General features: G+C 45.6%; 1 protein-coding gene across 1 annotated transcript in view; it reads left to right on the top strand.

The window, feature by feature from the left end:
- The first annotated feature begins 3618 nt into the window (after window positions 1-3618).
- The window catches only part of CTTNBP2NL (CTTNBP2 N-terminal like), a 139196-nt gene continuing 116792 nt past the window's right edge, over window positions 3619-26022 (top strand). The window contains exon 1 of the mRNA XM_048827078.2: window positions 3619-3724. Coding sequence (XP_048683035.1) covers window positions 3695-3724 — 30 coding nt within the window. The 5' untranslated portion in view covers window positions 3619-3694. The remainder of the gene's footprint in view (window positions 3725-26022) is intronic.

Genomic DNA, 26022 nt, shown 5'->3' with positions numbered 1-26022 from the left:
GGATAAGCCAATGAGGAACACGTGGTTGCTGGGTCAAGTACACTAAATGCCAAGAGAAGAGACATGCTAGTGAAATAGGAATTCTGCTGGATCCAACCGCAAGTGGATTGTATGCAGACGCATGTTGGAGCCAACTAGATTATCCTGTCGTTTTGAGCAGAGTTCAGCCCTGCGCAGACAGACGGCACAAAGCACATGCCCCACGTAAGCCCCTCGGAGTCCTCAGGGTAAAATTGATCCTTTGTGCTCAATCTTTGTAGCACATGCACTGCGTGCCTCGGGTAGCACGTGACCAAGATTCATCCCCGAGTTTGGTCTCTACACCCAGTGAACCAGCTTGAGAGGAGAGAGGAACATCAGCTGAGGCATGTTTTCTGTACCTCCCTCTGCCCCCGGCACTGCTACATCCCATTGCGTCAGTGTAGGGACAAATAGGGACAAATTAATATTCAACTGGAGCATTAAGGGTACCTCGTACCGACCGGGGGGCGGGGTGCTGAGACAGATACCAACACCCCTAGGTCGAGTCCCTGGAGAGGCTGGTGTAAGGGGGTTTTTTAGCACTAAGATTGGAATGCTTACGCTCTTTGGAATGGAAGATTTAGATCCCAGCAGGACTCACTCAGCAATTCAACCTTCAGCTGTAGATAAATTGAGCTTGGACACAATAAACTGCATGGAGTAATCAGGTTTGCCCAGGGCTATGAGTTGGACACTGAAGATGCAGTGTAAGAGCTGGGGGACACCCTGGCGTGGTTGACCAAACACCTCCCTTCCCAGCAGTTCTGTGCTGTGCGCTGGCTGGGATGCTCCATCACCACGGTGGCTGCATTTCATTGATACTTAATGAAGCACCTTGGGATGAAAGGTGCTCTGTGTAAACGTCTCCACTGACTGAAGGAAACAGCCCCTGGACTCATCAGTTCAGAGGAGGAAGATGTGTGTCCCCTGATGGATTCGCTCTTTGGGCCATTTCATCTAGAGCTCACACGGTTGGCTAAAATATTTCTCCAAAGGAGTCTCTCGTGCCTTCCAAGGAAAGGGAAGATACAGGGTGTATTATGGCCAGTATGAGATCCAGTCCTGTGGCTACAAAACCAGAGAGCATTTGTGAACATACACACTGGAGAAAACCCCACGATGAAACTCTCACTAGCCCTGGGTTTGAACTTTAATCTAGAGTAAGTGTCAGCCTCGTTCTCCCCCAACTGGTCCCCGGATCCTGCCTTACTGTCTAACACCTCTAAGCTATGGAAAGAGAGACTTCCGGCTGAGCGTAGCCTCTAGATGCTCAGGGCCTGCCCCACTCCCACTGTAGTTAGGAGTTTTGCCCAGTTGCCCTTGGCTGCAGCAGGCGCAGGCCCTACGCCAGGAAGAGGTTCTTTTACAGCTCAGTCTGTTGTTTGTACACTGCTTGCAAAAAACTAATAGTAACGTTTTGAGCTCAAACAGCCCTCTATGGGCCTCCTCCTGAACTGGTGAATTTGGTTTTGCCGGTTTTGCCATGGACTTCAGTGATCAGGGTCCAAATATCTGCAAAGCTCTGTATAAACATTAACTAACTAAGCCTCACTCTGCCCAGGGGAAGTTGTTGAGTATTATCCCCAGTTTAGAGATGAGGAAACTGAGGCACAAACAGAGTTTTTTGAGTGACCTGCCTAGATTGCACAAGAAGCTGCTGGCAGAGCTGAGAATAAAACCCAGGGCTTCCAATCATGTGCCTTAGGCCACCAGACCACGCTTGGCTTTCTTAGGGCCTAAACCTGCAATCTGAAACAATCCCGCAGTGGAATTTAGGAGTGAAGGTTCAGATCCTTAAGAGGAAGGGACGTCGGGGAAAATGTTCTTCAATATATTTCATGTGATTAGTAAGTTTCTGTTGAGTTCCAGACCTAGGCATGCACAATGGAAAGACAGGCCTTGCCTCAAAGAGCCCACAGTCTAAGTACCGTGGTCAGTCCCTGGGGACGGGCAGAGAACGCTTTGTGTTGCTCTCAGGCTACCCGCTATAGCCAATGCCCAAAGGGAGGGGGGTGGTCTTTCTGGAGGGGGGGCTTTTTCCAAGTATGCACAACATGCAGAGCTTTGGAGGGGGCATAGAGGAAAGAAAATATGACAAACAGGCCTCTGGGATGGCTCTTCTCCTAGCCTCTTTGGCTGATGCATTAGTACTAGCATTGTAAACGGAAATGGCCCTTCATTGTCTGGGGGCGAGAGAGAAATCAGTGATACTTTAAATCAATAATGCAACAAGAATTACCAGGAGAGGAAGAGATGATCAACAAATGAACTGAACATCAGACACTGTGACTCTCTCTCTACCTAAATCGAACGGCCTGGCTCTGCATGGTTATTTTGCGGGGGGAGTTCCAGCTTTATAACAAGAAAAAAAACAATGAAGTGCTTCTGCTGTAATGGGGTCCCTGCTGCCTGGAAGAGGACCCTGCCCTACGTATGGAAATAACTTTAACACCCAGAAAGTGGGGCTGGGGCAGTGGGGTGGGGGGGTGGTTCAAAAAGAGCCTGGCACATGAATAGCTATCACTAGTTTTCTGTATTGTGACTAAGGCAACTGGCCATCTGAACCACTTATTTTCCCCCTAAAGGCTTTCATGTCATTGCCTATAATGTGGTGGTGGTGGTTTTCCTCTCAGCAGGTAAATTTCTCTCCGTGTTCTCAGAATTGAATCACTCTCACAGAATCACAGAGGCAATGCAGGCCAATGGGTAGGGCACTTGCACTGGGAGCTCAAGAGACCTGAGTGCTGTTCCCTGGTTTGCTGTGTGAGCTTGGCCAAGTTGCTTTGCCTCTTCGTGACTCAGTTTCTCCATCCGTAAAATGAGGAGATTGATACTTATCTTCCCTTTGCAAAGTGCTTTGAGATCTCATGGATAAACAGCACTACAGCAGAGCTAAATATTGTTCCAGAACCTGGGCTTCTCCAACTCCCTCTCCCTGCCTATGCAACATTGTTCCTCAGTAATCATATTGAAGCAAAATTACTGGAGCCAATATCTGCAGTTCACCAGTGGGAGGGAGATGCCCGCAGCTCCATGTCTGATTGTAAATGCCACTACAGTGCTGGAGCTGCAAGGCTGAGGCATGGAGCTCTCAGATCCCCATCTATGGGAAAAGCTAGCCCAGGCCAGTTTCATTTACATGACTTAGTATATTCCATACTCATAGTTCCACATATCCTGTGTGGCTGCTTTACTTGGAATGTATCTGTGTTCTGACTGTACAAATCTCAATGGATTGCGATTGCGACTGTATTCCTGAAAGGGCCTGGGCGCCGAGTGCAAAGAGTGTCACTGCTTTCTGGAAAAAGAACAGGAGGACTTGTGGCACCTTAGAGACTAACAAATTTATTTGAGCATAAGCTTTCATGAGCTACAGCTCACTTCATCGGATGCATCCAGCTTTCTGGGTGAGCTTAGACCACTAGAGTCTGTCTTTTAAAAATATGTGGGGGGGAAGCTACTAGGTCAGAAGAAGCTTAAGGATGAATTTGTATGCTCAGACGCGTACTGGGGAAATGAATATGAAGCTCATGTTGGTGCTTCCTTCCTTGGCAGGCATGTGCAGGATGAATCTTGTTAAGATGACAATAAACAAAGGTTTTACACCATTCACTGAAGGAAACAGCCCCTGGAGTCGTCATCAAACCTGAGAAACGCACCTGGCTAGAGCAAGATGAACATAAGAGACACAGCCTCAGGACAGGTAGGATTCCAGATGCACAGAGTGCAGACAAGCGGACATGTTTCTGGCCTGCTGGTTTAGCAGGCTTAACCCCCAGTTCCACTGCGTGGCTGCAGCTTTCTCCTTCCCATCAATTGGAAAGAAAACAGTGAGCTATATAATGCTCTGACTGAACCAACAACAGCAATGTGTAGTGTCCTAGCTTGTGTGTGTGCAGTACTGCTTTCTCATGGACGGGGTGCATGCACGTATGAGTGTACATGCACAATACTGCCTGTGTGTATTAGGGCTGCCAGTTTTGGTTGGACGTATTCCTGGGGGTTTCATCACATGACATAATCTTTACTTAAAGATTAATCTTTAATTCTTGGAGACTCCAGGAGAATCCTAACCTATATGTTCAGGGACAGGGTACATTGAACTATTTTGAGGGGGCAGGGGCATGTATCTGTCGCTCCCTATAGACCACACACACACACCAAAAATCATCCCTGATACTAACAGGGGGTTTGTCTCTGCTCAGATAGAAGTGTTGTTTTACTGTTGAGTATTGCATTTGTTCCTGGGTTAATGCCTGTTGTGGAAAGGAACCAAGGGAATTCGCATGTAGCTGGTGGCTGTGATGTTTTGGGGTCACCCAGACTGGCAAGGGGTTCTGTCACTGCCTGTCTTATAACTTTGGGTGCCTTAACGCCATGCTGCTCTGGCTCAGATCCTGGCACCCAGAGCCAGCCCACAAGCATAAAGGTCTCACCCTGGCTTCCCACCAGCCTCATTACTCCTCGTAGGGTATCCCCAAGAGCCCTTCTGATCTCAAGTCACCCCAAATCTGTCCTCCCACTGAGCTCTTAATTGCCAGATACTCGGGCCATTCCCCTCTGGTTGGTCACCCGCAAAGGTGTGAAACCTGTCCCCAGTTATCAGTTCCCTTTGGCACCCACAGTTTGCACAACAGAGACCTGCTTGGGGTAAAAATAAACGAAATGAAGAAAAATCACTGAATCAGAGATGAAATAGTGAGGAAAAGCTAGCACATACAAGTTACACAGCAAATAAACATAAAGAGACAACTTCAACCTTTACCCCTCTATACGAGATAAATTTCCACTTTGCCTCTGAACAATTTCCTAGTGTGCCTCCTGTCCGAGAGGGGATCCAGTGTTTCACAGACAGCTTCCCTCTTAGAGGCTGCACATGGATACCTTTCACTGCAAATCCCTTCCCGTTGAATAGGTTTTAAAGGTGTTTGTTTTTATTTTCTCCCACACTATCGTAATTCATGGTTATTCAGAGAAAGGGGGTTGGGGCAGGGGGATTCTCTCTTGGGGCATCTCAGTGTCTTCCCATTAACCGTAATGGCCCATCATTTGTCCTTTCCTGGGTTGGTATTTGTGTCTGGTTTTGTGTAAACACCCAGTTCGAGAAGAGCTTTTCCCTGCTGTGAGGTGTATTTCGAATTGTAGTATGGGTCATGAGGACAGTATTCTATGTACACAAATACACTGATTCATAACCACAGTCTGTACCCATATCCCATAATGACCATCAAGTTCAGGACAGTGGAACCTTTCATAAAAGACGTCACCCGACACATTGGATACACAGGAACACTGTGTCCAGCCAGTGGATTCAGTTGCTTACTCTTTGGGGTTGAGACCCCTTGAGGGGCTTTCTCAGGCAGGTGGCTTGGGATTTCAGGATCACTCAACCAACCCATAGATGGCTGCACCACGTGTGCAATGCTGCCCGCAAGTGGATGGGATAGAGGGGTGAGGGGTGCACATGCTAGTTGGTCTAAATTCTTCACATTTTCACATTTTTTCAGGAAAATCAAGTTTTTCATGAAAATGTGCTGCTGTGTGTGTTTACCATTGCGTGCGTGTGCACGCACATGTATGCGTTTTGTGTTTACCATTGCGTGTGTGTGCACGCACATGTATGCGTTTTGTGTTTACCATTGCGTGTGTGTGCACGCACATGTATGTTGTGTGTGTTTACCATTGCGTGTGTGTGCACGCACATGTATGTTGTGTGTGTTTACCATTGCGTGCGTGTGCACGCACATGTATGTGTTTTGTGTTTACCATTGCGTGTGTGTGCACGCACATGTATGCGTTTTGTGTTTACCATTGCGTGTGTGTGCACGCACATGTATGCTGTGTGTGTTTACCATTGTGTGTGTGTGCACGCACATGTATGCGTTTTATGCTGCCCTCCAAGGGATAAGGTCTGTCAAACCTCCTTGTGCTTGTAGATAGTTTCCCTTTACCTGCTCAGCAGGTCGACCCAGACGAGGGGCGGAGACTGTCTGTGTTTGTACAGGTCCTGGTCCATGACTGGCGCTGCTAGGTGCTACCACCATACAAACACTAATAGTCATGTCTGTGTGCCTTGGGCTCATGCCCTTTGGGTCCGTCTGTCTCTGCAGAGTGTTCTCTATGCTGGAGTAACCGATGGCCTGATTTCCAGAGGCTCGGTTCACTATCAGCCACACTGACAATGAGAGAAGAGCTGAGTTTCCAGGGCTGCCAGTCCAGTGCCTCTCGCTAGCTCTGAGCTCCCTGGGACAGACAAAACAGGTGGGCGCCCACACCTGGTTAGACAGCAAGGAGGAAATCTTGGTTATTTGCAAAGACTGCAAAGCTCTAGCGCTTTCAGGAGGGCTTCGTGTGGATTTCACCCTCTGTGTGTGAGGACATGGTTACTCTGAGCTTGATGCCTTTGAAGTGTTTCTCTGACTGAATCTCTTCAGGTTGCCTCATGCCTCAAAGCAGAGCCGTGATTTGTTGTTGCTGGTTTAGAGGCATGTTTGTTTGTTTGACTGAGCTGCACTGGCATAATGCTCACAAAAAATCCCACTTGCCAGCACAGGAAATGTGCTTTCAGTCCCCCGGTTTGCCATGAAATCCCATTTTTAAATAAAAACCCCGAGATAATCTGTCCGGTGTCAGGACAGGGTATGACATGGTAGGTTCATGGGGTCTCATGTACAGCTGCAAAGTTCTTCCTATTTAAGAGTGGCTGCAAGTCAAAAGGAAGGTCAGATGTGCACCAAACTGTTTGATCATCACACGTCATGCTTCGCAGCTCTGGGCTTCTTGGTTTGTTTTTATCATGCAGATGAGAAATATATCCAAAGATCTGTGGGAATGATCAACAAGAGTACTGCAAACCAAATCATTATTCAAACACTAATGCAACATTTTTAATTTCGTTATTATTTTTTAACTCCCTTGGCTTTTTCTGTGTTCATTTCCATCCAGAATAATGATGGCTGCATTAGCAGAAGGTGATTTAATTGCACAAACTTTAGAAAAGCAGGGAGCCTGGTTTTTCTGAATGCAGAGCGTTAGCAATTCCCCACATGCTTGTGTTCATCTTAAGAATCAATAAAGCGCAAACATGTCTAATTACCCTAAAATATTTTGCAAAATCTGAAGTCAGATTAGATTTTGCTTAAGCATCAAATAAAAACTTTAATGTCCACCAGAATCAATATGTTACCCATGGGCCCGAAGATTTCCACTTGTAATGAAGGTCTGTAATAACATTAAGATCTTCCTGAATACATTTACTTTTTTCCCCCCTCCTTACCACAGAGATCGAAATATAATTAGTTGGAAAAATAATGCTCGGCTGCTTTCCTTGCCACACATTCTGAATGCATGTGTTCATGAACATCAGTCTCAAATATTTTAATTATTTAATTAAGCGCAAAGAATATTTTACCTGCATAGTAATTCTTCCAAAAGGGGGCAGGAAGGGATTATTGTGTTGATTGGGAGTGAAAATGAGTTATATGGCAAATTCTATATGGTGAGTGTGGCTAGGTTTTTGGGTTTTTTGTTGTTGTTGTTCCTGGAAAAAGTGTTGATAAAAAAGGGAGGTTTTGTGTGGTCTCCATTTTTCTTCAAAAGGTTTGGATTTTTATCAAAAGCTTGAAAACCAAACTTTTCCTGTTTTTGACTGAAACTTTTCGGTGTTTGTTTTTGTCAGTGAACACCTGAAAATGATACTCAAAATGCAGACGTGTCTGTGTGGATGAAAACCACGTTTTTCTTTTTTAAAAAAAAAAAAATCTTCTGAATGGAAAAGTCTGACTAGTCCCAATGGTGAGGTGGGACCACATTCACTGATTTTCCCCAACCCAGCTCTTCCTCTCACCTCTTCAGTGCACACAGAAGATGCAGTCCTGATACTTCCTTGTGCAAGGGCTCAGGATCGTGCTGTTTTCCACTGGACTGGTGACAATCGTCTGTTCATAGCATTGCACATCTTGTATTATTCACAGCTCATTTGAGTGATCAGGTCCTCCACTCACCAGATGTTCCTCGCTGCTTTATGATTCCGGAATAGCTTAGGGGTTTATGTGTTAGCAGATGCCAAACGCGCTAGCTGGAATGAGTAGGGAAGGGCGAGGAAATTACGAGAGCCATGATTTTTTGACAACATTCATAACTGAGTCTCATACCCCTGGCTGAAATCACCAGTCTGTCTATTTTACGTTGTATTCGTGCAGGAAAAGATAGCTATTGCTCTCTAATGAGATACATAGGGAAACTGTTTAGACCGTTGGTGGTGTTCCCCACTGGCACTCCTCCCCGCCCCCCCCCACACACACTCCCACCCCCCCACAATGAATTTAAATCCTAAACTTCCTTTAACAACTGGAACAAATACATTGTCATTTTGCTCAATGATGTACAGTTTGACGGGACCACTCAACATTTCATCTGCTAAATAGGAGACAGCAACGCTAATCATGCCACAGCAGAGAGGTATATTCTAAATGGATAGGAATAAACAGACATAAATGTTGTTATGCATTTTGAGTGCATCTTCTGTTTTCCAGGCTCCACTGCAGTAATGAGGCAAATTCTGCTCCGCTTTATGCTAGCATCTTTTGAAAGTCTTTTGAAATGGGCGGGATCACTCTAGATTTATCCCACTGTAAATGGGAGCAAATTTGGCTCCACTCCTCCAGCGTCTGAAGCCTGCTATCTCCCATAATACATGGAGCACCATTGCGATGTCTAGCATTCACTCAGTAGTTTTGAAGCAAATGCAGACAATGGTATGCTCCCAGTGCTTTTTAGGAGCCTAGTTGTTCTGCCACTGGATTTGCTAGCAAAACATACCCGGTCTCCAGCAGGAATGGCTACGGGTCACAACACACATCCTGCTACGTGCTGCCAGCTCCCTCAACTCCCAGTGACTCTTGGGCATTCAGAGGCCACAGCAACTTTCAAGATCAGGCCCTCAGTGAAGTAAAGTCTGTCACTGATGTGGGCCATTTAGAAAGGAAGGGTCATCTTGGAGCTAAGGCACTGGCCTTGGGCTTTGGTGATATGAGCCAATTCCCAGCTCTGCCAAAGACGCCCTGTGTGACCTGGGCAAATCCCTTAACCTCTCTGTGCCACAGTTCCCTTCTGTCAAATAAGAATAATGATATTTCCTTTGTCTGTCTGCCGTCTTAACCTGTATACGCTCTGTGGGGCGGGAATGTCTCTTGCTGTATTTGCATGACCCCGATCTCAGTGGGAGCCTGTAGGTGCTATCTAAGTGCTACCCGTACATATACATTTAAGCGCTGCAGGGGAGGAGCTTTTCAACACACCTAAAGAACGTAGGAGCAGGAGTGACTTTCACTCTTGAATTCCTCAGCTGCTTTTGAAAATGTTCCCCAGATTGCCTTTGCAACAGACACAGACCTCTCTTCCCAAAAGCCATCTGCATTGTTTCAAAACATGACTTGTCAGTGATACTGATCCAGCATGTGTTTCATTTCACTGGGAGTTATTAGCGGGAGTTCTTATTACTATTTATTTATTAATTAGTCATTAATTATCTATTGAGTGTTGTGTGTCTGCTCCACAATGGACAAGAAAGGAGAAAGCATTTGAATTCTCCCCCTTTGTTGACAGCTTTAGCTAATTATTGGGTCATTTGCTGGTAGGACAATAGAAAAAAAATCACAAAAGGGTTTTTCTTTTCGGTCAGAATTTTTCTACCCACTCGATCCCCAAGAGAAAACTTCACCGTTGGAGACGGAGGCTTTTTTATTGCAGATCTACATCCACGTAAGCAGGCCCGGAGCTCTAGTCCTTGTATCTTTACCCTGTCATGGCAACTTGGGAGGGCTTCTGCATTTTTGCCCCCAGGCAGCACATGACTAATAAGAAACCCAAGGAAGCCCTTTTTAAGTGAAGCTCAAATGCCAGGGAGATTGACTGTAAACAGATTTACTGAAGTTTGCAACCACATTTCACCAACCACTATTCTAATTAGCCCTTGTGCTGTGGACTGTGCAATGGGATTTCTTTTTTCCCCCCTCCCTCTGCAAATGAACAATGCAATTAAATCACTGAGTTGGCTTCCTGAAAGCTTGGATGCCTTCTTGCCCTCAGCCCAGCCAGGCTGCCATTCAAATCGGCACCAGGGCCCGCTGAGCCCGAAATCACATGCCTAGCCGACACATCTGGGAGCTGACACAGGAGGGCGTTCTGAAGGAAGCTTCAGTAATTTTCTCACCCCCTCTGCTCACCAGAGTTCCTTTCTGACTGCTGCAAACGCTACACAAAACAAAGCTGCTGAAGGTGGAGGCAAAGGGAGAAGGCCAGTGAAGACGTAAGCTGACTTGCAGGAGCACAAAGATCAAGCAGGACTGATTTACAGTGATTGAGTGGTTTTCTCTTGCAGTAGCCCTCCGAAAGTTTAAGGCTGGTAATCCCCTAAAGACGCACACAGCACTATATTCTGCAAATTGATGATCCTGCTGGGTGTCAGAGGTTAAACTGGCCAAGTAGGGAGCTAGGCAGGAGGGTAACGGAAAGGGCTCTGGGCATGCAAGACAATCAGAGAAGGAAAATTAAACTGGGCGAAGAGGCTCAGGCAAACAAAGGCCACAGCAAAGCAGTGAAATCCAGACTCTCTCCCGCTGCTGTTGGGAGGTGGTGTGCACTATTTGCACATAGTAATCTGTGCCGCAGGACCGCTGGGCAGCACCCTGAGAAAGTCAAGCAGTTCCTCCTTTCGGCGGTGGCAATCACCCAGATGAAGCAGTGAGAATGGCACCGGGGGAGCCTGCCAGGCTCAGGCCAGACCAGTGTTGCACGAACTCAGGGAACTCGGCACAGGTCCAGTCTCAAAGCTGTGGGGGCTGAAGCTGCTGCCCATGAAGTTCTGTAATATTCGCCGGGCCCTAACCACTGCTCGGCGAGACGGGTACCAGAGAACCGGTGCCTGTGCTCCTGTTATACTGCCAGGGGTTGAGGCCTAGCGGGACATTCTTACCCTTTATCACCGGAGATCCTAAATATGCCCTTGGAGGCCTCTTCTTACCTAGGTTCTAATATTGATGTCCATCACCGTTGTATCTGGGCACCTTTCCTTCTTTCTCCCGTGACATCCAGCGATTACCTCTGTCTCTTAGATGACTTATTTGAAGAACAATGTATCCCAAATTCTAGCAGTGCTAGTTAGCTCTGTCTGCCACATACATGCTCCCACAAAGAGGGCACATTTCATTTTACAAGGAGAACACATTCATCTTTGACTCTTGTTGTGTGCATTGTCCTTGCCGGAGATATAGCAGCCAGAGTTTTATTTACACACCGCTTCATCTTTCAAATCCCACTAACATTCCTGACTCAATTTCCCTCTGCTTCTCCCTGCTGATAAATCAATGAAGGATCTAAAGGATCCAATCAACCACAACTGAACACTTGCAAGAGCAAAACTGAAGCATTCAAGTTACCGCTTCTCCAGGGAAAGCAGATGCACCAGTATCTCCCTCGCCGTCTCTGCAGAGACCTGCGTCAACTATTGGTGGTTTTGCTTACCAAGGGCACTTAAACGAGCAGTCAGTGAATGGCGAGGTGTCAGTATGGACAGGGAGCTTATCAATATGTAAGACAGGTGCAGGGTATGATTGTTTCTCGGAGACGCCACCTAGTGGGCTGTGATTTCACCATGATGTTGGATTTTTCATTCAGCTTTAGCAGGGCCTACAGGTTTCCCATTCACTGTTAATGGCAGCTGCACATTTTCCATTCAGGACTTGTCCGGGCTGCAAGTTTCCCATTCAGTCTTAGCGGCAGCTGTCTATGGGTCTAGCTAGCTTTCTCACAGCGCTCTCAGCCAGAAAGTGTGGTGGATTCATTCAGACTGTGGCAACATCCCCTGCAGGCACCCCATAATGCCTGTGACCAGTACATCCAGAGAAAGAAAGCCAAGACCTCACAGCCTCCTGCAAACTCACTGTAAAATATTACTGCACTCTGCCGCATGAGCTCAGAAAGCTGCAGTGACATTGGTGGAAGATCTAGTGCTTTGGGGAGTATTTTTGTGTTTCCAATGAATTAACAAGGGATTGTAGCGGAGGGAGGCATAATGACACTGTATCTCCGGGGTAGGCATAGGCAGACCGTGAGCCAAATCTAAATTGCCAGACACTTTTGAACTGACTCCGAAATCTTTTATTTACTTATTATCATTATTATTTTTGTATTATTTTCTCTGGAGTCTGGACCTTGCCTATACCTTGACCAAAAAGATATTTCAAATGCAAGCCCACAAGATTTCATGCTGCTTTCCCTCCCATTGCATCTGTTCTCCAAATTAGCCTTCTACCAAAACTGAGCAGGATTTCAAGGGGCCATTTTTCTCATGAATTTCATTGTCCTGATCTGAATAGCATTTTTTCTATTATTTTGTCCATCGGGGGAGAGATCCAAACCTATTATGGCTGGAACATGTCACACCCCTTCCTACATTCCCCTCTCCATTTTAATAACCTAATTATGGGAAGGTTGAAGGAGAGCTGAATAATATCTAAGCAGAATTTGTCACTTATATGAGCAGCCAATAACTGCCCAGAGATTAATCAGCTGATGCTGACTGACTGTAAACTAATAGCTGGACGGTCGCTGCTGCAGTGGTAATTTCTAAACCTGCTCAGCAAACACTTGGAGTCTCTCTGTGCTCTCGCTGAAAACCCACATTCAGGAACAGGAGAAATGGAGAGTGCAGGTTTCCGAGAGCACCTTTCATCCCAACAGATCCCAAATCATTTCACAACCGGGGGCTCTGATCCTGCAAATGCTTACCCGAAGGATTCTCATTAATGTCAATTGGTTATGGACAGGCACCACTGGGAGATATTTTCCCCTGTGCTAAGGGCTGGCTTCTTGGGGTGCCATACAGCTTTGCACATGAGATGAATTTACCCAAAGAGGGGGAAATAGTTTGCTGAGGTTGGTTCTTCATTTTTGTTTTTTTATGGGTTTTTGTTATTGTTGTTTTGTTTTTTGGCACAATAGAACAGTGCACCAAACCTCAGCCAACTTCTACCACTGAGCTGCTCCAACGCCGCTGGGAGGTGCCATTGTCCTGCGTAAAGACTTACTGAGGAGGGTTCATTTTCTGGTCAGGATTTGGACTCTACTATGTCCTGTCCTATGCAAGTCTTTCGAATCCCCGTCAGAGGGGAACTGGACGGCCCAGGGAAGTGCAGTCTCCCATGTGCTCAGTTAATGGTTTGAAATCTGATCCTGGCTAGTAGGGCCTGCTGGTTGCTGAGTCCTCTGGGAACTGAGTGGGGGGGATTCTATGAGGTGGTTTCTCCTGGATACTCAGTGGCCCCTCAGCTAAGGGGACTAGAACTGAATAGGCCATAGAACTCCCCTGTAGTCCTCCTAGATCTGGAATGGCTGCATTGTTGTAGAAAAAGCTTACCCTATCCCGGTCTGAGCAGTACCGGCTCTGGATCAACAAAGGGCTTCAAGCATTTGTCAGCCCAGTACCTGATTGCACTGAAATAAAACATCTTGACTGTCATGTCGAGCTCTAAAGGTTTCTGTTGCCTTTTGAAAAGGGGCAGAATCAGACCATTCCAGAGGGAACTCCCTTCCTCCAAAGTGCAGAGCTGGGAAATAGGATTCCTTCTGATTAAGAGCTGGGTTGACTTCTGAAGATTTTTGTCATCGGCTCTGTAACTTTCTCAGACAGACCAGGCTTTTCTATGGACCCGTAAATAATGGTTCTTTACCGAGAGTAGGGAAATATACCTTTCTCTCTTTCATTTATCTTTATCGGTGATGTGGGAGACTTGTAAAGACTCCAGGCCCATTCCTAGGAAACTAAATCCTGTACATGTCACTAGTGGGAAAACCATATTATTTGCAGATGGATTGCATCGTAAATGTTTGCAGACAATATGATATTTTACCATAATAAAGGTGGAGGCAAGGGGTTTTAATTTTGTTTTTTGTGTTTTTTTCCCCCTAAGCAAGAAAATCCCCATAGCAGATTTTGATGGTCCTCTTTGCTACATCAGGGAACTGAAGAGTAGTTCAGTAAGCACTACACATATTGCTTTGTCTTTTAATAATAGATAGCACACACACACTCCTTGCTGCTGTTGTTTTAGACAGCATCTTGGGGAATAAATTGTCCAAAGATTTCCAGTTATTCCGAGATGCAAGGGAATAACGAGTCTGTCTCCAAGAATATCCATTTCCCTGCTCTCATTTAAACCTGTTCTAGTCGCAACCAAACATTGATCCAGGAAGGTGATGCTCTTTAGCTATTGCAGAAAATTTGATCCCAGTCCCCTCATCTCTGTCCTTCAGACCAAATGCTTGCCATGTTTGTGCTTACAAAGATTTTGGCTTTTCTCCCTCTCCCGCACATTCCGCTGGGTCTGTTTTAACCCAGCCCCGTACTACAAATGCCACTTGCTCTGTGTTATCAGCAGAAACTAGCTGCCAACAGAGCCACCGTGGCCCTAGAGCTAAAGCTGCTGTCCTCTGATGGCCGCAGAGCCTTTACAAGGGTTCTTTCAGTTTCACTGATGCAGGGCAAGTTCAGGCAGGTTGTTCAAACTCGCTTGTGTAGGCATGTGTCCCCTGCCCTCCCCAACACACACTCCTCTGTGACTACAAGGACCTTCCCAAACCAGCTCAACCTTCATCCTTCCCAGGGATGCTGTTCTCTGATCTATTTTCCGGATTTCATTCCGCCCTAATGGGATTGCTGGTAAATATACTATTTTGGAGCCTGCCTCCAGAACCTGGCATTAAAGTTGTAGATATAACGTCCTCCTCGAGTGGTCAGCAGGGCTCAATCCAGCATTCGGCAAAGTGGTCCAGCAGACTGGCTAGCGAATGAGGTCAAAGGTGCCTGGGGTTGTGTTCTTGGCTCTGCGCCCTTGGGCAGGTCATGTCCTCTCTTTATTTCCCCTCCGGCCCTTTGTCTATTGTGGCTACTTCGAGTCTAAGGTCCTTGGGACAAGGATTGTCTCTCTCTGTGTGTACCTGTCAGGAGCAAGGACCTGCAGCAAGCCTGCTGGCCTGCTAACTTAACCCCTCAGACACCCTACTGAGCACAGCTGGGCCCCAGATTAGCCAGCAGACTGCCCCGATTGGCTGAGGGGATCAACAGACCTGCTCTTAAAACTGGCAGCAGGATGTTGACTGCTCAAAGCATTTGCCCCCGGCCGCAATAGCTCTTGAACCTGCTTGTTCCAGCCCTGCTCCTGCCTTTCCTTATTCCAGGTAACCTGGCTCTGAGCTTCGGCTCTGACCCTGCCTCTGGTATCTGACCTCTGACTCCGGTTCTGATCCTGGCTCCTGACTGAAGCTGTGCCCTTTGGCTTGGGCATCTGAATCTGGTGTTGGGCTCCAATTCCCGGCTATCAGCGCCTATTCTAACGAGTAGGCCTGACCCCTGCTCTGACGATTGGGTCTTGCTCCTGCTCTAACTGCTGGGCGCAGCCACGCAGGCCCAGTCCCTCACACCCAGCTCAATGGGGCCCCTAGTTCAGTTGGTGCCTTTCGGTGCGGTTGCAATATAAATAATAATCCTGGGATCATCAATGCTAAAGGCTTGAGTCTCTACTGCTCCAGGTAAAGGAGTACATCTTTAACAGGTTGCTGTAGTAGACTCTTATCTACTCATGGACCCACTGCTAGACAGGAACGGAGATCCTCCTAGGGTGGGTTACACCAGCCCTCCCCTCCAAGGCCCTGCACTGATTGCCCATGTGCTTTTGTAAAATGTGCTGCATGTATGAGAATACACAGGCACGTTGTGGCTTTGCCGTGGCTCTCTTGTATAAGAAAAACACAGTTTAAGGCACGCAGGAGATCACGCTGCCTTTGCAACCTGCACATTTTCTGCTCTAATGCTTTGTGTGCTCCAGGTCTCAGTATTAATCACAGGAGCATATGGCTCTGCTCACAGCCTCTGATCCCTTCCATGTCCCTGTTTAGGGCATGCAACATAAAATGCTAATTATTTTAAATTTGATACAGGTGTTAATAAGGGCTGCTGACTTGCACTGTGATAGATTTAACCCTTCCTTAGGGACCCTACCTCTAGGAGGCTGACCACATGTAAAAGAGGGTGAAAGTGACCTGTTCCCAGTATTTGAATAAAGAAAGGCCAAAGGAGGATGGGGGAGAAGAAAAGGTAAAGAAGGGATGAAAAAAATCCCTCCACCTTTGGCTGAACCAAGAGGAGCTGTACTAAGTTTATCTCAACTAGAACCCACTCTTTGCCAGCCTTACAAGGCTGAGTGCAAACTTTCAGTGATTCATCAAGCAAGCCAATTGCTCACCTGCATCTGGAAGAGCGATGTGCCATAATATGGTGGTTCCCAACTCATGCGCTATTGACCGTTGGGGGTCTGTAGAGAGCTGGCTGGTCCCATGGGCGAGATGTTGGCTCTGCCTTTTTGTTTCCGGCTGCTAAACTGCATTAAAAGAAGATGAACATATATTAAATGCTTTTCTCCTGACAGCAATTTCTGGAATTGCTGCAGTGTTGTTATGCAGTCGTGACTGGGAGGAGAGGTGTCTATCAGACAGAGGGCCTGCATTCTGATGTCAGTTACCTGGTGTAAACAGGGAGTAAATTCATTGCTGTGTTTGCACTGGTGGGACAGGGAGCAGAATTTGGCCTACATCGCTCTATTAAAATGTGGCCCATCCTATGTAAAAGTCAGGGCGCCCCTGACATGACACATTCTGCACCTCAGCTGCCATGAAATCCGCAAGACCAAATATCGTTCCCAACTCTGTTAATCAAAGTGATGTTGTCGTTTGCTCCTGTTCACTGTCACTTTTGGTGTTATTTAGGCCTTCACATTCTAATTAACAGGGACCCTGAGTCATCGCACACTCTGCTTTATCACGTTTTTACACCCTGGTAATGTGTATTGTTCTCCCCTGAGAGGCTGGGTCATATCTAATGTTGACTACAGACCAAATGAGTTAGGATTCCCTTAGCTCAGTGGGCAGCAGTCCATGAAACCCATCACACTGTGCAGCTCAGGGGGATTGTGGCTAGAACATCACAGAATGATTCACTGAAAACCTGCCTGTGTCTTATGGATTAGGAAGCTTCTTAACCCATCAATATTTCTACCTATCAGCATCATATCCCCCATGTCACTCTCAGGAAACATTCTTCTAGAAAGAGTTCAGATTTAGTTAAAGGGAGCTGGTTTTTTAAATTTATTTCAATCTGTCTCCTTCCACCTGTTTGCCAGCTCCCTCCCCCTCTATCTAGCAGTCTGTTTCTCTACTAATTTAAACCAAGATTCAGGCAAAGATCATGTCAAAAACCTCAGTTGCATGCAGTTGAGATCAGGGAGGAGAACAGAAAATTAACTTAGAAATGACAGCAAAGAAACAGGGACCATAGTTAAAAATCAAGTGATTCGTTTACTGGAAACTACGCACATGATTCTGATCTCACGTGCTCCGTGAAGGAACACCGATGTGAAACAGGATAAGAGCAGAGTCAGGACCCAAATCTATGTCCTGACAACCTCTATCCTAAGGGGCTAATTCTGCCCTCGTTCCCATTGGCTTCAGCACGGAAATGTCTCATCTGCAATAAAAGTATTGCTGGGGATTTTGGGGCTCATTTTTGCAGGTCACATTGGCCAGCACGAATCAGACATAAGGCAGCAGCAAGTATGCTGTGCTAAATTACATATTCATGAAAGTGTAAGGGGGTCTAGGCAGCAAGATTCATCATGATTTGAGATTTTCTGGAAAAAACTAAGTTAGCTGTAGCTTTCAGGAAATGTGCGGGGTTGGGAGCATCTTTAGCTAAGAATGACAAATACTATGAAAAGCTAAATAGCACAGCTAATGTCCATTGTGTGTCTGAAAAGTTAATCAGTTCCACTGAGTGGCCTGGCAGGGCAGGCCGCCATTTCTCAAGAGAAGAGATGCCCAGCAATGAAATAGCAGAGAATGCTGGGGGACAGCGTAGAGGTACCTTGGCAGAACTGGAGTGAGGATGAGGCTTTGGATGGCAGTGTAGGAACAACAGGGGATGATGCAGGTCATAACTGGACAGAGCTGCGTGGGTGCCAAGAACTTGAACAGAAAGGGAACCGCACAATCGGATTGAATGCACAGCCAGAATTGTGGTTTGGGTAGATGGGTGCAGATTAGAATAACATGATATGATGCATGTAAGTCAGAACTGAGGTATATTAACAGAGCTGTGGGTATTGTACTATATGGAACCATGGAATCACAAGCCTTCTTAAACAAGAGGTGTTTACTATACAAAACAACTACAACTCCAGGAAACACAAACCATCAGGCTTCCCCCACAGCTCAAGTTCCAGCTTCATCTAATTTTGTTTACCAGGAGCTATGCCCTGTCTGGAATTCTGTACAGCATACAGTGGCATCTAGTAGCCAGATAATATATATCAAGTGAATATATCATTATAGTGGGGTTGGGGGTCCTGGATTAGAACAGCAGCAGGGTACAGTTGTTCAAGATTGAGACGTCTTGGCAGAGTTATGTTGGAAGTAACTGGTGCAGCCTCTGCCGGACTTGCACATGAAACCAATCATCACTATGAGACCTTGAGTTCTATCAGCATTCCTGTAATTGAACATGCAATGCGGGCTTTCTTAAAATCAATTTAAATGAGCCATGAATATCACTAATCTAAGACAGATTTTTCTCACATGCAAATAATAAAATGATTAAGAATGCACCAGTGGAATGCTTCCAGCCAAAGTCTGAATCCTGCAGCTTCATGAATTTATTGGGCAGCTCAGTTCACTGAAATTTTTATGAGTCAGACTCTTCTGAAAAAGTGATGGGGAAATGAAGCAGCAGTGTCTGAAAACCACAGAATCTTCTTTTATGCAGTATGCATTAGGCCATGTTCCTTTACCTCACAGTCTATCAGAGTTGAAGCTTGAAAATCTGCAGAGCCAGCTGGGAAACCTGGTGAAAAAGGAGGCAAAGTTGTCCTGCCTTCACAGTAAGTTGTCCTGCCTTCACAGTGGGTCAGGCTGGAACAGAACAGAGAGGGAAAGTTACTGAGGACAGAAATGACTTAGAGCAAATTTCAAGGTGCTTAAGAAATAACGCTCCTGACTCCTGTAGAGTTCAGCAAGCCAATGCTAACCTTGGGCTGTGTAGAGGTTGTGACACATGCATCCTGAACTTGAGAACTTTAGCTTCACGTAAGGCTGTTGTAACGAAATATTCTATCCTGACCCACCTGAACCATAAAATCAAGTTGTGTTGTGCCAACATCTTTTCATTCATCATCTGCGCTACCCTGCATAGCATCCTGGGACTAAAAACAACAGTAGTTCTGTACAAAGGGGTATTTTTTCTTTGCTTTGCTGATGCAGCAGATTGATGAGAGATAAATTCACCTCTTCGCAGAGAGCCAGCACAAAGCCAGAGCGCTCCTGAAGACCTGCATAACCTTCAACATTCACGAGGTGCATAAGCATTGTGCTGGCCCTTAGCACATGGGTACATTTAAGGCTAATGTTTAAATGCTTTGAAATCATTCCTACTCCCTCCCATTGCATCTTTTACCCCATCAACCTGTCCTCTTCCATCCTCTCTCTGATTCTTTTGCCCAGTGATCTTGCAAAATGTTTGCTGCTATGTGCATAACAACCTGCACTTTTTCTTGCAAAGATGCAATGCCCCTGTGTGGGTTTTGTATTGCACATTCATGCAAAACTTAGAAACAAAAAAAGCTTCCTATTTTTTTAAATACACAGAAATCTCACTTTCCTTCTAAAAATATTGAGCACAAGACTCATGAAACGTTGGGAATAATTACTCAGACTAGCTAAACTCAACTGGGGCGGGGACCCTCTTGAGAAAGATATTTTGGAAAATGGCTACATTAAATATAAAAAAGAAAAAGAATTTGTAAAACTTCCTAACTTATAAAACTTCCTTCCACGGCCCTATTAAATGGCCTGTTAAGGAGACACACAGAGTACTCATGAATTCATAATAAACAAGGTCATTTTGGAAAGCTTCCCTTTCCCCCATAGTTTAAATTCATGAGTCGAGGGCTGGGGGCAATGCGTTTTTGTGGTTAGGGATGCAGAAGGAAGGTAGAGGTGACCGGTACCTTGTCTGCCTCCAGGTTTTATTCTGAACAGGAACAAAATGGGATCTCTCCATCACTGAACAGCACAAGGAGACTTTCACATTGCTCCGGGGTCAAAAATCAGAAGACAATTCAAAGGAAATGAAATGCAGATAGGGTTAAATTCCCCCTGTACTGCTTAAGACCATAAAATAGGGTGTGACTGGTGCATAAAACTTTTACTGGTCCTCTGCACAGGGGTGATTTTTCATTCTAAATGTCCCTAAACACCCCTGGAGTCTGACGTCTTCTGCTTGTATACAGAACAGATACAGCACAAGCTAGAGCTGTGCAAGCTTCTCCCACCGCTCACCTGGCCCTTGTGACTTTGTAGGGGCATGTCTAGGGATGACAGGCAAATTCATCCTTGCCTCAGTGCTGAAACAGTGGAGACAACTAGCGTCAGTTGCAAGGGCCTCTCTTTTTAACATTTGCACCTCTTGGCTGGGTTTTTGCATAAAGTGTTCTCCAAACAGCTGCTTTTAACTCCGTTAACTGCAATGCTGTCATGATTGTTCTCTGGAATCTGACTGCGTGGCCTCTACCCATTCTGTTCCTGACAGGCGTCCGTCTCTAGGGTTCTCAACCACCACCTTTCACCACCGAGGCTCATTTAATAATTCGATCGCACACCTTGTACGTGAGTGTTTCTTGTCGCATGCTTTTTCCCCCAGCAAGGGCCACATTTACACCAGCTGTGGAATCCGGTCAAGCAGTGAAACTCCATTGCCTCCCATGGCGCTGTACTGATTTACACCCGCTCATGGTGTTTTTATTTCTGTGGGGAGGGACGGTCCGTTCATTTGGTTTTTAATTATCTCTGCTGTGGAGAGTACAGCTCTGAACCTGATCCTACTGCACAGCACTGCACGCCCCCATTTTAAAATCCAGTGCTAACTGCCCATCCTTACTTAGTAGCATGAAACAAGGAGGGATGTAACTCCCCAATGCTTAAGATTTCAGAATGTCAGATATCAGAGAGAGGAAAAACCTGCATCTTTTGGGTTGCTTGTGCAGAGCCATTTCTTGCTCTGAAATTTAGATGCAACAAAAACTGAAGCATTTCACCAGCATCACTGAGAGAGCCGTGCCGTGTGCTTCACTCTGTTCTCTTCACCATTCTTCCGCAAAACAAGCCCCCTTTTCAATATTCTCAGCAAGTATCACGTGCAGGATATGGCAGTTTATTTATAGCCAGTTCATTTTCATTTTCCTCCTAGCAGGGATGAGATCGTACATAGAGATTTCACTCCTTGGGGAACCTATCTCATTTCCACTGCAGGAGAGCTTGACACCTCCTGCAAATGAATGAATTACCAAGACATAAGCACACAGAAACTACACAGGGACCCTCTTTTCATTGAGAATTCACATTGCCTCTGCCCCCCTTCCTTTAATTTAATATACCATGTACAGAATGTACAGGTTCCAGATGTGGTGCAGAATTACTGAATGAGAAATCTCATGGCTTTAACCATTTCTAGATTTGCCCTTGATAAAATCCTTGATTGATCACCTACCAGATATGCACTGGCCAGCTAGCCAGATCTCAGTACTCCCTAACTGCATAGTCTACTTTCTGTCCACCCACAGGCCCACCCAAGTTTCTGATTTAATAGCTTGTGTTAAGCCATTTTAAGGGGAAGGGTGCAATTGTGTGAATCTGTTTCAGGCAGGCGATGCCTCTGCTCATCGAACATAAGAATGGCCATACTGGATCAGACCAAAGGTCCATCTAGCCCAGTATCCTGTCTGCCGACAGTGGCCAATGCCAGGTGCCCCAGAGAGAATGAACAGAACAGGTGATCATCAAGTGATCCATCCCCTGTCGTCCAGTCCCAGTTTGTGGCAAACAGAGGGTAGGGACACTCAGAGCATAGCACTGCATCCCTAACCATCCAGGCTAGTAGCCATTGATGGACCTATCCTCCATGAACTTATCTAGTTCTTTTTTGAACCCTGTTATACGTTTGGCAACATCTCTTTGCAAAGAGTTCCATAGATTGACTGTGCATAGTGTGAAGAAATACTTTGTTTTGTTTGTTTTAAACCTGTTGCCTATTTATTTCATTTGGTGACCCCCTCATTCTTGTGTTATGAGGAATAAATAAAACTTCCTTATTTACTTTCTCCAGACCCATCTTGATTTTATAGACCTCTATAATATCCCTCCTTCGTCGTCTCTTTTCCAAGATGAAAAGTCCCAGTCTTATTAATCTCTCCTTATATAGATGTTGTTCCATACCCCTAATTATTTGTTGTTGCCCTTCTCTGTACCGTTTCCAATTTCAATATATCTCTCTTGAGATGGGGCTACCAGATCTGCACACAGTATTCAAGATGTGGTCGTACCATGGATTTATACAGAAGCATTCCTGTCTTGTTCTCTATCCCTTTGCTAATGGTTCCTAACATTCTATTAGCTTTTTTGACTGCCACTGCACATTGAGTGGATGTTTTCAGAGAACTGTCCACAGTGACTCCAAGATCTCTTCCTTGAGTGGTAACAGCTAACTTAGACTCCATTATTTTATATGGGATTTTGTTTCCAATGTGCATTACTTTGCATTTATCAACACTGAATTTCATCTGCCATTTTGTTGCCCTGTCACTCAGTTTTGTGAGATCCTTTTTGTAGCTCTTCACAGTCTGCTTTAGACTTAACTATCTTGAGTAGTTGTATCAACTGCAAACGTTGCCACCTCACTATTTACCCCTTTTTCCAGATCATTTATGAATATGTTGAATAGGACTGGTCCCAGTACAGACCGCCTGGGGACACCACTATTTACCTCTCTCCGTTCTGGAAACTGACCATGGATTCCTACCCTTTGTTTCCTGTCTTTTAACCAGTTACTGGTCCATGAGAGGACCCTTCCCTCTTTTCCCATAACAGCTCACTCTGCTTAAGAGCCTTTGGTGAGGGACCTTGTCAAAGGCTTTTAGAAAATCTAAGTACACTATATCCACTGGATCCCCCTTGTCCACATGCTTGTTGACCCCCTCAAAGAATTTGAATAGATTGGTGAGGTATGATTTCCTTTTCCAAAAGCTGTGTAGACTCTTCCCCAACAAAACGTGTTCATTTATGTGTCTGATAATTCAGTTCCTTACCATAGTTTTAACCAATTTGCCTGGTACTGAAGTTAGGCTTCCCAGCTGGTTTGCGGCTGGTCGGGCATTTCTGGAAGTAGCAGAGTGCGAGAGCCCGCGCTCGTAACAGTGCATCTGCAAAACACTAGCACCGTGTCGCCAACAGAAAATGCAGCAAGATGCATCTGGCAAGCCCAGGACTAGACAGGAGATAACCCGTCTGAAGTCTCAGCTTTTCACTGATGTTCTGGGCAAGGACTGACTATTTCTTGTGTGTAGAGCATCCAGCGCCCAGTATCCTGCTGGGCCCCTAGGTAATACTGAAATATAAATAACAATAGTAATTCAGCAAAAAGAACATGTTCCTGAGTGTTTTGGAACTGGTTCCCTGGAGGGAAGGAGAAGAGCAGAGAGAAGCCAAGTTCCTCCCTGCCCCTCCTGCAATTTCATCTCTGTGAAAGGATGATCAGACCCCAGCTTTAATGTGCGCACGCACTCCTGATTGGCTTCCATTCCGCCAGACCTCAAATATTGTCCAAGCCATTGCACAGCGTTCTTAGCAACCTGCCCCAGAGTATATCCCCCCCCCCCCAGACCAAACACGCTTTACAGAAAAAGGGCTTAAGTTTCCACCACCTGGCACCATGTGCCCTCCTGTCTACCTGTGCAGAGCACGTGCAGAGCACATGTGAAACTGCCTTTCTGATGTGATGAAACTTTGCAATTGTGTAAATGATGAAACAAGGGACAAAGCAGCAGAGAATCTGGACCATAATTTGAACTAAACTTGGTTGCTCTCTCTGTCCAAAATGGTAGGGCTGGGTGGGAGACTGCTCAGGGTTTTTGCAAATCATCGTAAGAGATTAATAGCACTGGCTAAAGCCATTACTAATGTTTACAATATGATTTATTTAAGGTGTTCATCTAATACACACACAACTAATCTAATGCTATTGATGCTTAATCTGACCCTTAAATATCCTATATATTTAGTTAATGCAATTAAAGTAGGATGACATATAACAAGAGAATCTAGTTAAAAACAGCTGCACATTTCAGTACTGCGCACACAGCACTGTGTGAATTCACCAAAGAGAAAAAAGCTGGGAGCTCAGGCCACAATTTACAAACCTTAGTGTACAGTTAGGCACTAAAATCCTAATGTATAGGCACCTCAGGAAATCTTCTGAAGTACTGAGAGCCCTGCCGTTGGCTCATGGGAGTCAAAGTTGCTCAGCATCCCTAAAAGTGAGGTCCTTAGTGTGGGTACCTAACTGCAGATTTATCTGAAAACGCAAGGCAAAATTATCAAAAAGGCCTAAGTCACTTAGGGACTTTTGAAAATGTCACCCATCATCAACAAAACATCTCAGAGTGGTTTCTCCTACTGGAGTATGAATTTGAAGTTCTCTTTCCAGGGGTGAGGAAAGGGAGTATTCTCTGACTAGGCACACTGCTAAGCAATGACCCACACCAAGTCTTTTATCTTTCTCTCCCATGCTCCACAAGCAATAAAACTCAGAACATTTCCCCCTCAGCTGTGGTGAGTACTCCCTGGTCAGAAAAGAACAGAACAAGATTCATCACTATAAGTCCAGCCTCTAATTTAGGGTCTGTGTTAGGGGAAGACTCATCTCTTCATCCTTCTCAAATGCTTCCCCCAAGATCATTGCTCCTCAAACAGCTTGAAGCATTTCATTGTGTCAGTGAGCCCCACAGGGAAGGGAAGGAAGGGGAAGCCAAGACATTTTAAAAGCAGAGAGTGACAGACAGGTTCCAGCAAGGAGACTGCAAGCTGACTCCAGGTGCCTGCTGAGAGAGACGTGCTTGTGGGTAGCGTTTCCAAGGCTTGTCAGGATGTGGCTCAGTTTTCACAGTGCAGGCTATCATAGCATCAGTGAGCAAGAAGCTGCAGGAGTGACCCACTGGTGCAGCACGGGAGCCAAGAGCCTGCTGGCACTAGGGTGCATCATGGAACGGTGCGGAGCGTGTGCAAAGATCAGGCACTCTGTTTTAATCATAGGCTATTTCCCCACATGGTTTAAAAATGAAATGGATTTTCCTAGTGTACAGTATTGTTCTATTTGTAGCTTGGAAGACCTGGCTCAGGACAGGGCCTGGGCGGAGCTCCCCCCCCCGGCAGATTAGAAACTCGGCCTAAGCGTCTGCACTAGAAAATGAAGTCGACCTAACTGACGTCGGCACACAGTCACTGCAGTGACGACATGGCTTGTGTTTGTCGACACTTAGCTCCTTGCCTCAGCGGTGCACATCCTCAGCTGGAGCGCTTGTATCGATTGTACTGTTCTTGAAGAACAGGGGTACAAATTTTAGGCACCTTACGATGAAAAAAGACTCCCAGTGGGATTTTTTTCAAAAGCAGCTAGGTTCCTAACTCCCTTTGATTTCACACCTAACTGCATCTTTAGGCATCTAAATACCTTTAAAAATCTGACCCCTGAATCTCTCTTGCTGTATGTTTTGCCAGTGCTTTCTTCTTGATGTTGGGCCAAAATCTCAGCTGATGCAAATCAGTGACCTCAATGGAGCTATGCTGATTTACGGCAGCCAAGGACTGTACATTAAAATTTAATGGAAAATGTAAATTGTCATTAAAATTTTCAGTGAATGACTTTTGTGAGACACAGCCAGGTCTCCATTTGCTCACGTTATTATGGACAGCAATCTTGAACAAAAGAGTAAATAAATGTTTTTAATAACTTTTCTGGCCAAGTTTTATTTTGGTCCAATAATTTGGTCCAGTTTCCCCTCTGGTATC

This window comes from Caretta caretta, chromosome 21 (assembly GCF_965140235.1).
Source record: "Caretta caretta isolate rCarCar2 chromosome 21, rCarCar1.hap1, whole genome shotgun sequence".
NCBI classification, from domain to species: domain Eukaryota; kingdom Metazoa; phylum Chordata; order Testudines; family Cheloniidae; genus Caretta; species Caretta caretta.
Note: the sequence above shows the minus strand (reverse complement) of the source record. Positions and strands in the feature narration are given on the sequence as shown.